Source organism: Eriocheir sinensis, chromosome 35, assembly GCF_024679095.1.
Source record: "Eriocheir sinensis breed Jianghai 21 chromosome 35, ASM2467909v1, whole genome shotgun sequence".
NCBI classification, from domain to species: domain Eukaryota; kingdom Metazoa; phylum Arthropoda; class Malacostraca; order Decapoda; family Varunidae; genus Eriocheir; species Eriocheir sinensis.
In genome coordinates, this window is record NC_066543.1 from 12,788,023 (window position 1) to 12,801,576 (window position 13,554).

The 13,554-nt window shown below is 45.5% G+C and overlaps 1 protein-coding gene across 2 annotated transcripts in view; it reads right to left on the bottom strand.

Annotated features, from left to right (window-relative positions):
• The window catches only part of LOC127007417 (neural cell adhesion molecule 2-like), an 85,088-nt gene that overhangs the window by 16,697 nt on the left and 54,837 nt on the right, over positions 1 to 13,554 (bottom strand). For both annotated transcript variants that reach the window (XM_050878412.1, XM_050878411.1), the window contains exons 4-7: positions 12,679 to 12,866; positions 7,095 to 7,208; positions 4,253 to 4,456; positions 2,975 to 3,120 (exon numbers count right to left, since the gene is read on the bottom strand). In XM_050878412.1, coding sequence (XP_050734369.1) covers positions 2,975 to 3,120; positions 4,253 to 4,456; positions 7,095 to 7,208; positions 12,679 to 12,866 — 652 coding nt within the window. The remainder of the gene's footprint in view (positions 1 to 2,974; positions 3,121 to 4,252; positions 4,457 to 7,094; positions 7,209 to 12,678; positions 12,867 to 13,554) is intronic.

Here is a 13,554-nt window from a genome sequence, read left to right on the forward strand (position 1 = left end):
TCCTCTCCCCTAACGCTCAACAGAAAAAAAGGAGTGTCAATTTTCTATTTTATTTGCAAGCAGCACGAGGGAGAACTGTTCTGCATTCTCCCTCCCCCTTTTTCCCCTTCGTTTTGTTCCTCTCTCTCTCTCTCTCTCTCTCTCTCTCTCTCTCTCTCTCTCTCTCTCTCTCTCTCCGTATTCCCATAATATCATATCCCCCTCGTTTTCATCTTCCTTCCCCTCCTCTATCCCTTCATAACCCCTCTTTTCTCTCCCTCACCCTCCCTTCTTCTCCCCTTCCTCCTCCCCCATCGCTGGAAGAGGGGGAGGGAGGGAACAGTGAAAGATGGGACGTAAGTGCGCGGGAAATTACCCTAAAGTTTGATTAAGTGCTTCTAAAAATCCTGCATCACCCATTTATATACAGATTCCTTCCTCGAACTAGGGAAAAAAAGTTTGATCCGTTTTATCATCAATATTTTACCTATATTTTTCTTGGTATAAACGTAACTTTTTTTCTCTCTCCCTCTTAAAGCAACTAAGCCGCTTAAAATGTTTGGTTCATCAGGTACGGCGTGGGCTTTTTTTTGGGAGGGGGGAGAGGGGAGGGGGTATATATGTTTTGCCTGCAAGTTTGTTTGGATGTGGTCTATGTTTTCTAGTCTCCTACTCTCTTCCTCTCATCAAATCGAATCTAGATGTGATCATATTATATTTCTCGTAAACTCATTTCACTTCAAAATGTTACGTCTATTTTTCATAACTTCTCTCTTTGTCTCCTTTGAAATATTTTGAAACATTTTTTTGCAGCTTTCTCTTTTCATTTATTTTTCTTTACTCTTGGTTGTGTCTATCCTTCACCCACCTATCCAATGCACGTACGTAATTTCTTTTTTCAAGGCATCTACTTCGTTTTGCTGTTGAACTATAATCGCAGTTTGATAAAAATAAATTAAATCTCACTATAGCACGATTGAGTCTGTATCCATCCCTCTTCGAAATGTCATAGTTCTCTTGAGCAGGTCACTTCTTCCTATTTTTTTTTTCTTATTTATTATCAGACATGTATTTATGCTTACGAACGGTGGGATGAGTGATACGGGGGAGGGGGGAAGGGAGGGGGAAGGTCCATTCTGCGGCTGTTTTTCTTCTTATTGTCGTTATTTATTTAGCTTGTACAAGACGATAATGAAAGATGAAAAAAAAAGTAATATGAAGGGGGGAAGGGTTCATTCTGGTGTTTCTCTTCATGTTTTCGTTATTTTTCTCTATTTTTTTATTTAGCTTTTACAAATCATTTCATGTACTTCTAATACTCAAACGATTTCCACAATATCACATTTCCTCAGTGTCTTCCATTGATATATTTCCATCTTTTATATATGTCACTTTCTTCCACTTCAGGTTACGAATGTTTCTATAAAAAAAAACTGGATTATCAGGATCTACTATTTTCGTTCCCTCTGTTGGATGAATTTTACTTTTTCACAGTTATTTTTCCCACGTGTTCTTTTCCTCTCCCGCTTTTGCTCTCGCCCGGTAATCCAGACTTCGATGCTTCTCCAGGCGGCGCGGCGTGTGCTCACCGGCTTTGGCATAGCTGGCGGCGGAGCGTGGCGGGGAGGCGGCGGCGGCAGTGAAGGAGTCAGTGTACGAGTGTGTTGCCGTGACTTCCGTGCCTCAAAATAATAATAACCTCGCTGAGCCTCTCTTACTTTATTCCCTCGTCATTACGTAGCATATATTGTCCCTGTTTCGGAGAATATACAAGTAGGAAGTCATAGAGTCCGCCTGTCTGTTTGGCTGGCTGGCTGGCTCGATGGATGGATGGATGGATAGATAGACGGACGGCTTCTCTCTCTCTCTCTCTCTCTCTCTCTCTCTCTCTCTCTCTCTCTCTGTCAACACGAATCGCTCTCTTCCCACCTGAACGCAGTCTTCTCTCACAACAAAATATGCAAAAAACACTCTCCACTTCACTTCCTTCTCCTCCTCCTCCTCCTCCTCCTCCTCCTTCCCAACCCCTTCTTCCTTCTCTCTTCCTCCTACCCCTTCAGCACTGTTTCACCTCACTGCCGTTTTCAAAAGACTTTTCCACACTTCTCGCTCCATCAGACAAGCACTTCCCACCCTCTACTCGTCACTCCTCACCCCCTCCAGGACGTCCCAACACCACCACCACCCTGTCTCTGTTGCCTCACGCCCCCTCACGCCCCCTCGCCTCCCACCTGTTCACACGTAAAAAATATATAAAAGGTATGATCGACCTGACTGGCTGACTGGATGCGTGTAAGAATGGTTCGGTACCCATCAAAGGTTATCCGTGAACCTGTATCCACGGTCTGTCTGTTTGTGTGTTGGTCTCTCCCATACGCCAAGTCAACTATATCATTGCATTACTTCCACTAGTCGTTCGTTGTCAGCGTGCAGCCTTGCCCCTCCTTTTCCCTCTCTTCCTCTTCTTTCTCTCTCTTCATCCCCTTGCTACGAACCTTCAGCTGCTTACTCTTGATATTTACATGTTTTTTCTTCCTTCTCCTATCCATGTGCTTCCTTTTTCCTGTCCCTTTCCACCCTCTCCTCCTCCTCTTCTTCCTATTCCTATTTACTTTCACCGCCCATCTCCTTTTCTCTCATATCTCCCTTTTCACCCTCCTTCTACCCCCTTCTTGGCCTTCCTTCTCATTTTATATTTGTTCTAACTTGTCAGCTCCTTCCTCCTCCTCTTCCAACTTGTATTTATCCTCCTTCTTTTCCCTAGTCTTCTTCTCTTCCCCTTTTCTTTACTACTTACCTCCCCTTCCTTCTTTCTCCTCCTACACTTTCCCTTCCCTACTTACTCATTTTCCTATTTAATTTCTCACAAACCCATCTTTTCCTCTTCACCTTTTTCTCATTCACTTTCCCTTCCTCTTTTCTTCACCCGCCATCACCTTCCCCACGAACCCAACTTTCTTATCTTCACGCCCACCACATCATCCTTCTTACTCACCTCCTTCTGAGCCGGGCGAGTCACTCCTCTCACGGTCCAGGTAAGGGTCGCGGAAGGCCGGGATCCCGTGGAGGTACACATCAGCCTCACCTGGTCCCCCTCCTGCGCCGGGCCGGGGTTCACCACTATCACGCTCGTTGGTAACACTGCAAGGAGAAAATGCCGTGTGTGAGTGTGGTGTGTTTGAGGTAGATAGATAGATAGATAGAAAGATAGAGAGTTGGAAGGATGGATAGACAGAGAGGAAAAGGGAGAGAAGTGGATAAGGAGGGACAGAAAAGAAAAGATATTGAGAAACGGAGAGAAAATGACAAGAAAATAAGACATTAGCGAAAGTGGGAAGAAAGGAAAAAAGGAAGGAAAGAAAAAAGGAAGGAAGGAAAAAAACAAGTAGGAAAGGAATGAAGAAAAAAACCAAAGGACAAGAAAAAGAGAAAGAAATGAAAGAGGAAAGAAAGGAGAGAAGGAAAAATGAAGTAAGAAAGGAAAGAATAAAGGAATAAGGGAAGGAAACAAAGGACAAACGAAAATTGGAAGGAAGGAAGGAAGGATGAAAAGATAAAGAAGACATGGACAAGCGAAGAAGGGTAAGGAGGAAAGAGATAATGAAGAAAGGAGGTAAACGGGGAAGAAACTGAAGGGAAAGGAGAAGGGAAGGACCAAAGAAAATAAAGAAGGAAGGAGGGGAGAGAATGGATAGATAAAAGTCGCTAACAGGATTATTGAAGGGAAGGGATCATGCAGAGAGAGAGAGAGAGAGAGAGAGAGAGAGAGAGATTCGGGGAAAGGATTGTGGTTATATGTCAATAAAAAGACCGGATTCATTTAACGATTAAAGTCTCTCTCGTGTGTGTGTGTGTGTGTGTGTGTGTGTGTGTGTGTGTGTGTGTGTGTGTGTTTATTTGCGCGTCTCAACCAAACCAAACATTTCGCTGTTTTATCAAGAAACCCGAGTAAATAATTCTCTCTCTCTCTCTCTCTCTCTCTCTCTCTCTCTCTCTCTCTCTCTTTCTCTCTCTTTCTCTCTCTTCCTTTTCTCTCTCCCTCTCTTATTCTCCCTTCCCTCTCTTATTCTCCCTTCCTTCTCTCATTCTCCCTTCTCTCAGTCTCCCTCTGTTTCCCTTCTCTCTCTCTCCCTTCTCTCTCTCTCCCCTCTCGCCCTCCCTTCTTTCATTCCCTATTCCTCATCTTCATCCTCGTCCTGCCCCCAGCCCTCCTACCTTCCCTTATCCCTCCCTTCCCGCCCCTAACATCCCCGTTTCGCCTCTCAATACTCACGATACATGTCCATCTTGACGCTGACGGACACAGGGTTGGCAAGGTGAGTGTTGGCGGCCACGCAGGTGAGCGAGGTGTTGATCCACTCCCGCGTCAGCTTCTCCACCCAGAGCTCGTTCTCCACCAGGTCCGGGGCCTTGAGCTGCCACTTCTCGCTCAGGAGTTGGTCTTCCCGCCACCAAGTTACGTTAGGCACCGGAGAACCTGAGGGAGCGGGAGGGGTTTAGGGGTTAGAAGCGGGTTTTGCGAGGCGTGTTCCGTCTTGTGCGTGTGTTGTGTGTTGGTTTTCTGTGTTTACGTTTGGCAGAAAGAACACAACGAGAAAAAAAAAAGGAAAACAGAAAAAAAACGGGATGAATGACAGGGAAGGAGGCTGAGAAAAAGGTAGGTAGAAGAAAACATGAGAAAGACAAGAAAAAACACAGAAAGGAAGAAGGGATCAGTGTATTTGCCGTGTTGTGTGAGTGTTGTATTTTGTGTTACGTTTGTCATAAAGGGATCAGTGGGGCAGTGTGATGGTGTGTGAGGTGAGTAATGGTGTTGTGTGCTATGGTGTGTGAGTGTGTGGCTTGTGTATTGCTGTTCTGTCGTGCGTGTGTGTGTCGTGTCGTGTCGTGTTTTGTTTTAGTGGGTGACGTTTGGCAAAAGGGATCATTAGAAAGCTTTATGGTGAGGTAAGTAACGATGTTGTATGTTGTGTTGTGCGAGTCCTGTGTTTAGTGTGTGTGGTTTTGTGTATCAGGAGACGTTAGGCATTGAAGGACCTTAAAACATCTGTAAAGTGGGTAAAGATATTTGTTTTGCATTTGAAGTTTAGACATTAGTACCCATTATGGGGAAGCCTGAGGCCACAGTGATGGCATGGAGTGAGTATTTATGTGTATTGCATCGTATTATTCTTTTAGATGTGGGAGAAAAAAAGGGGAGGAGTGACAGCAAGGGAATGCGTTTTGAAGCGCTGTGTATGTTTTGTAAATTGTGTTGTCGCTTTTGTAAACAACGAATAGTGAAGGCAATGTGTGTGTGTGTGTGTGTGTGTGTGTGTGTGTGTGTGTGTGTGTGTGTGTGTGTGTGTGTGTGTGTGTGTGTGTATGCAGGGAGAGACAGGGAAAGAAAGAAAAAAAGAAAAGAAAAACAAACAAAAAAAAACACAGGGAATGTCGGAAAGAGAGAAAAATACATGGAAAATAAGAAACAAAGATAAATAAATAAACGGAGAAAAAGAAACGAAGCAGAGTGAAAGAAAACTAAAAAAAAAAAAAACGAAACACGGAGAGAGCGAGAGAGAGAGCGAGAGGTAAACAAAGGAAAGTAAGAGAAAAAAAAGCGAAAGAAGAAAAAGAGGCAAAAAAACAAAGAAAAGAGAGAGAGCGAAAGAGAGAGGGAGCCTGGGTGTAAATACAGGAGAGTATGCAAGGGAAGGGTCAAGTCTAACATACTGTATACAAGTTTTTTTTCTCCATCTTTTTTTTTCGTGCGAGGTGGATGGTTTGCATAATAGCAGTACCGTGAGGCGAGTGGTGTGTTTATATTCGCTTTAAGGAGGAGTTGTGGATGGTGTGTTAAGATGATGATGATGATGAGGAGGAGGAGGAGGAGGAGGAGGAGGAGGAGGAGGAGGTTGAAGAGGAAAAGGAGGAGAATATTGATGTGCTGTCATTTTTTTTTTTGGTGTGTGTGTGTGTGTGTGTGTGTGTGTGTGTGTGTGTGTGTGTGTGTGTGTGTGTGTGTGTGTGTGTGTGTGTGACCTCTGCTGCTTGATTTTCACAGAATTCAAGGGCAAGAAACCTTAATATGCTCATGTTTTGTTGAATTAAACTTGTTCTACTTTACTCAATTTAAACCATCACACGAAAAAAATATATATATACTGCGTGGAAAACTCTTGAGACAACAAAAATAGAATCCGTGAGCGGTAACTCCTGCTGTCGAAAAAAAAAAAACACCAGTATTCCTTCGCTGAAACCTAACAACACGTGTCACAGCGATGTTTCTCGGCGGGCAATGAAAGGAGCAAGAGAACAACAACAGCAACAACAACAACAACACAAAAAAAATCGAAAGACTGCCAAAAAATCGCAAAAGACAGACAAGGCGATACAAGAATGAAAAAAAAAGGAACAATGGTGAAAAAAATGGGCGAGTTCAAAAGTATCTTCCAAAAAATAACCAGACAAAGTACTCATAAATAAAAGCTGTGGCAATGAAGGCTTAGAAAAATACGGATACCGAGAGGATTAAAATGGCCAACAACCAAAGCTGCAAAAGACCCCCCCAAAAAACAAGACAAAAACGAAGTCGATAATTATAAAAAGAACAGTGGCAGTACCGAATGTGAAAAAAGAATAGGAAATAATAGGTGAGCGCGGATAGAGGGCAATAAAATGTGGAAAAAAGGAAAGAAAATCCAATACAGAGAAACAGAAACATAACCAAAAGGAAAAGTAAAAAGGAGACTGGACATGTAGCAGCAGAGAAGATAAAAGGACGAGAGAAAAACAGGACAACAAAAAACAGAGAAAGAATAAAAGCTAGAAAAAAATATAAACAAACTTTCAAAAAAATAAACAAAACAACGAGAGATACAGATAGACATATAAAAAAGATAGATAGATAGATTGATATATAGATAGATAGACAGATAGATAGATACACAGATAAAGACAGAAATAAAAGGAAGATACAGATAAAGAAAGATAAATAGATAGATAGATAATTATAGACAGATAGAAACATATACAAACACAGACAGATAGATAAATGAAGACAAGAAGAGAGAAAAAAGGGATAAAGAACAGGTGTGAAAAGAAAGGTGAGTAAACAGAGAGGGTGCGACACTGACCTCCTTTGGCCATGCAGGTGAGGCTGAGGGAGGTGCCTTCACGGTAGGGCCCCAGCACCCCGCCCCGCGCCCGTCCGCCTCGACTGTCCACCACCTCAACGCTGCTCGGCGACTCTGCAACACAAGAACACAACACCCTCAGCCTCACCTCACCTCACCTCTGTCTGTTAGTCGATCTGTCTGTCTGTCTGTCTCTCTGTCTGCGTGTCTATTTTGTCTGTCTTTTGTTCGTTTGTCTCATGTTTTGGGGTATTTATTTATGTTTTTGTTTGTTAATTAGGTTTCACTGCATACACTAATATTCTCTCTCTCTCTCTCTCTCTCTCTCTCTCTCTCTCTCTCTCTCTTCTATTATCCAGGATTTAATTAAGGCTTCAGATGATGCCCACTTTTATGCATTAGAAATTTACTTCTCCGATCTCTTTCTCGCACTCAAACTCCTTTTCTCTATGTCTGAATCTGTATGTGTCGAGTTATCTGTCTGTCTGTCTGTCTGTCTGTCCGAACGTCTGTCTGTCTGTCTGTCTTATCACACGAAAAACATGCAAACCAAATATCACACACACACACACACACACACACACACACACACACACACACACACACACACACACACACACAAACACACACACACACACACACACACACACACACACACACACATACACACACACACACACATAGACACACAAGCACAAACACACAAGCACACACAAACACACACAAACACACACACAGACCGGAACAAACTACATTTTTTATCGTGTTTGTTCAGCAGTTTCCACTTTTGTAGCTCCAATGTCGGTGTTGTTCCAGTTGTTTTTTTCGTTGTTTAGCCTTGTTGTGCTTTCCATACTCACTTCTCTCTCTCTCTCTCTCTCTCTCTCTCTCTCTCTCTCTCTCTCTCTCTCTCTCTCTCTCTCTCTCTCTCTCTCTCTCTCTCTCTCTCTCTCTCTCTCTCTCTGCTAACTCCATTTCTACTTCTTTCTTCTCTTTCTCTTCGTTCAGTTCTTTCTTCCTGTTATTCTTACTTCCCTAACATTACTCTTTCCATTTCCAGTAATTTTCCACTTTAAAATCACTAATCGAATAAGTTCTCTCCTCCACACATACACCCACATGCATTCCCTCACCCCACACAAGCACACAAACACGCACAAACACACGCGCTGAGTTTTAATGGCGGTGACAAAGAACGAGACAAAAAATTTAGGAACAAGAGCCAGAGCATCAGAGGGGAAGCGTGAATTATTAGCGCGCGGCGAAGGGCGCTGAAAGTCTCCTCTGCTTTAGCCTCCGCAAACACTACATAACCCCGCCCCTTCCGCAGCCTCCTCCTCCTCTTCCGCTTGTGCTTTCTCTTTTTCCACTAAACTTTCCGTCCTCTTGCTCTGCTGCCTCCTCCTCCTCCTCCTCCGACCTCTTGCTCCTCTCCTTTTTTTTTTTTCCTTTCTTTTTCTTTACAATTCTTCATTCTCTTCATCTTTTGCATTCTTTTATTTTCTTCTGCTTCCTACTCTTCTTCTTTCTTATTTTTTTTCTTTTTCTCCCCCTCCTCTTCGTCTTCTTTCTCTTTCTTCTTTTCTTTTTCTTTTTCTTCTTCTTCTTCTTCTTCTTCTTCTTCTTTTCCTCCTCCTCCTCCTCCTTCTCCACTTTCTCTTTCTCTTTCTCCCCCTCCTCCTTCTTCTCCTCCTCCTCCTCCTCCTCCTCCTCCTCCTTCCGTACAGATCTCAGCCGTATGAAGAACGCCTCAAGCGACTCAACCTCTTTACACTGGAAAAGAAACTCTAAGGAGGAGATTTGATCCTGAAGCTCTGACTGTTCTTTGAGCTCGAAACCAACTCAAAAGCTATAAGTAGCGGTCTACCGATTCAAAAGAAGCGCCTTAGCACATTCGATGGCAGGAGTCTATTAAACCGAGCTTAAATCTTCCTGCAAGGGTAGTAAGTGTGAAAACCATCAACTCCTTTTAAAGTCGCGACAACCGTTACATCAGGAGTAAATTGAACGTAAGTGCCGAAGTGCTTTCATCTGTTCTGCTTTGTCCGTTGAGCAGATTAAATCACCAGAGCGATCAACCCTATAACGGGCAAATAGTCTTTCTGTTGCGTGCCTTTCCATATTTTATCCGCCTCCGCCTCTTCCTCCTCTCCTTCCTCCTCCGACAGGTCTTCTGGGGTCTGTTCTTCCTATGTATTCCTCCTCCTCCTCCTCCTCCTCCTGTTTTTTCTTGCGTTTGTGTCGTCTTCCTTCTTTCACAGGTTTCTGTTTTCTTTACTCCACTTTTCTCTCCTGCCAGTCTTATGTTTTATTACTAGCCAGTCGGGCTTCTGTTTGCTTCCTGTTTTGCACCTTTTTCCTTCTCTCTCAGGCATCTCTACATGTTCTTTAAAATCTGTTGTGTTCCATTTTTTTATACACCATTTTTGTCTTATGTTGGTCCCACTGAACTCCTCTGATCGCTTCCGCATTGACTGCCCTCGCGTTCTCGTCCTCCTCCCCGACTTTGTCTAAGTTTTCCTCCGTTATCTCTCTCTCTCTCTCTCTCTCTCTCTCTCTCTCTCTCTCTCTCTCTCTCTCTCTCTCTCTCTCTCTCTCTCTCTCTCTCTCTCTCTCTTACTGCTGCTCTTATATTTACTGCTTCTCCGCCTCCGCCTCCGCCGCCTCCTCCTCCTCCTCTTCCTCCTCCTCCTCCTTCTCCTCCTCTTTCTTTTCCTTTTATGTCTTCTCCGCGTTCTCTTATATCTTCTGGTCGTCACACCCCTACTCCCCCTCCTCTTCTTCTCCTCCCTCCTCCTCCTCCTCCTCCTCCTCCTCCTCCTCCTCCTCTTGACACGTACTCACGCTTGACCTTGACCTTACTCCGCGGCACGAAAATAAAAAGTTTAATCACCGAATAAAAAAAACATGGCGTGGAGGGTAAAAAAAAAATTTCAGTTCGGCGTTGAAATATAAAATACGGAGTCGCTGCGAGATGTGTGCCGAAGCCTTTAAGCTAAAAAAAAAAAATATGGCACGAGGGTCAATATTGAACTACCGAATTGAGGGAGAAGGAAACGGGACTTCAAATGGAGGGCTTTCTTGGGTCTTTGAGAAGGAGGATGGAGGAGGAGGAGGAAGAGGAGGAGGAGGAGGAAGAGGTAAGGATGTGTTACGCTTTTTCACCCGTTTGCCTCTTAGTCACATGCACATCTTTATAAACACGCACACGCACACACACACACACACACACACACACACACACACACACACATACACACATGCACTCCCTCCCCCCACGTTGCCTTTAAGATATTGACAAAGGGCAAAGATCCACCGCAACACTTTCCTCCTCCTCCTCCTCCTCCTCCTCCTCCTCCTCCTCCTCCTCCTCCTCCTCCTCTTCCCTCTTGTCAAGTGAAGCGCAATGGAGGGAGGGCATGAGGTGAAGGCGAGTAAGGGCAACGAGCAGGGGAAGGGAGGGGAAGGGGGAAGAGTGTAAAAGGCATATAAAGTAGAGGAGGGAGGGCGGCGGAGGACATGAGAAGTGGGATGGGAGAGGAGGAGGAGGAGGAGGAGGAGGAGGAGGAAGAGTTGGAGGAGGGAGAGGATTAGGGAGGAGGAGGGACGTAAAATAGGAGGTGCGTGTCCAGTGAATACCAATCCAGAATTCCAAACTGGGAGGTCGAAAATAGAGCAGAGAGAGAAAAGAAAAACACGCCGGCAACATAATTCCGGGGCGTTCTCATTTGTGTGTTGGGCAAGGACGAGGATGAGGACGAGGCAGAGAAACGCGATAGAGACCTAATCTTCTTAATTGCGTCCTGCCATTATTGAACGACTCAGGCTGATTTAGTTTCAATGTTAATTTCAATCAACAATTCTAATTCACGCCCGCCGCCCACCTGCCCTGCCGCTTCTTTGTCGCCTTCCCTCCGGCGGTCCAGGCGAGGGGAGTTTGTTGTAGGATGAGTATTCTGCGCAACGCCACAACAGAATGCCTCTGAGGTGTGAAGATGCGCAGTGTACGTGCTAGGGGAGTATGTGTCTGTGTGTCTGCGCGCGTGTGTGTGTGTGTGTGTGTGTGTGTGTGTGTGTGTGTGTGTGTGAACGTGCGCGCTATCTGTCTGCTCACCCATGCGTTCCTGTTCGCCTTGTTAGCTTGGAATGCATATTTCCATAAAAAAATTACTGTTTTGTCTCTTTATTAACAGCGAACCTTATTGAGGCGGCGCTGGATTCACGCACGAGTCCACAACTACAAACGTAGCGGTGAGGGTGTGATGATGCACGTTACTCACCATCATCACCATTACCAGTATCACCACCACCGCCACCCCAATCATCACTTGCACCATCTTCACCAGCAGCATCACCACCACCCTATTCCAATCACAAGCATCACCATCACCAGCATCACCACTACCACCACCCCAATCAGCACCTGCACCATCTTCACCAGCAGCATCACCACCCCATTCCAATCACCAGGATCACCATCACCGCCATCCAAATCACAAGCATCACTATCAACACAATTCCAATCAAAAACATCACCACCACCACTACTACTGCAATCACAAGCATCACCACCACCCCCATCCCAATCACCAGCACCACCACCACCACTACCATAAACACCAATCACATTCTTTCACCACTCATTCAAACCACTGCCTTCATTAACTCACACCTGCTTCAAACACTGCCGCCAATGTCATCACAGCAAACACCGACACCATCATCACTCTCATATCTCTACCATCATCATCACCACTACTCATTACCACCACTAGCATTCATTCACTGACCACCACCACCATAAACTCGTCTACCACCAGCACCACCACTATACTACCCACATTCTACTCATCACTAATCAACCATTCATCCTCATTACCTTCTCTCATATTCACCACCATCACCACCACCATTATCCTACTCCCAACACTATAAAACCACCACAGTAATCATCACCACCACCACCAACCTCACTCTACCTCACCACCAGAATCACCATCACAACCACCACCTCCAACGTCACTGACACAGGGCTTCATCACCGCCACCCGCTTCGCATTCCTCAACTCCCTCCGCCCTTGTTCGAGCAAATAGGTTTTCCGCTTCCCACTCCCTTTTCCCTTAAGCGGCTCTCTAACTCACTCACTCCTCCCTAAGTACTAACATACGCAAACGTGCGGCGCCATTAAGGTATTTTCTATTCCGTAAATGCACTCCTATCGCGCAGAAATACATTCCACCTCGCAAAACATAAATTCGTACTCAGCTTTAAAAATGAATACTCGAGTCTCTCTCTCTCTCTCTCTCTCTCTCTCTCTCTCTCTCTCTCTCTGTTTATCTGTCTGTCTGTCTGTACCTTGATTGCTTGATTGCATGCCTGCCTACCTGCTGTTTGTCTGTCTCTTTTTGTTCGCTTATTTGTCTGTGTCTCGCTCATAAACTCTCTCTCTCTCTCTCTCTCTCTCTCTCTCTCTCTCTCTCTCTCTCTCTCTCTCTCTCTCTCTCTCTCTCTCTCTCTCTCTCTCTCTCTCTCTCTGTTCCCCTTACCTCTCCCCCACCCCCAGCACACAGCCGCCAGACTTACCCACAACGGTGAGGTTGACAAAGTTGGTGTGTGTGGGCGACTTGAAGAAGTCCACCCGACACTCGTACACGCCGCCTTGGGTCAGCGTCAGGTTGTGTAGCGTGAGGGTCGCGGCGCCGCGGCTCACGGTCAGCGTCCCCCCGTTCTGCTTCACGTCTGACCTCATCTGCGGCACTCGACCGTCGTGGCTGCAAAGAGAAGATGAGGGAAATGGGAAGAGGAAGAGATAGAGGATGGTTTGCATAGTCGCCTCACTTGAATGTCACTGAAAGGAGACGAGGAACAAGGAGTGGCAGGTGGAGAAGGTTGAGAGATGGTCATGGAACTCTTCTTGCCTGGTTATGGCGGGGAGAAGAGTGGCATGACGGAGGAGAGAGAGGAAGCATTGAAGATAAATGGAAGGTCGTGACAGTGACGAGAAGGAGACAGAAGACGTGATTGAAAGAACAGTAAGAAAACGGATGGATCTCCGCAACACACATCCATCCGTAGTGGCAGGGACGAGGACGGAGACGAATGTGACGGCAAACGAAATGGAAAAGTTGAATGACGTGCAAGACAAGACAACCTTCCGTCGCAGCTGCGAGGGCGAGGTGAGGAGAGTGGAGGTGTTGACGAATTGCTGACACCGTTTCGACGAGTCTGTGAAGGGAGGGAGACGCGGAACAGGCCGGGAAAAATGGAAGGCTTGATGGGCACGAGCGACACTCGCCTGTCATGACCGTACGTGAAAGGAGGAGGGAGAAAACGAAGGCCAAAGAGCAGGATGAAGAGAGAAGGGGCATGGACGGTAAAAAGGAAAGTTGTTAGAAGCTCTGTGGCTTGGCCCGGGGAACCACCCATTGTTTACACATCTAGCGATGACCTGCGCATGGC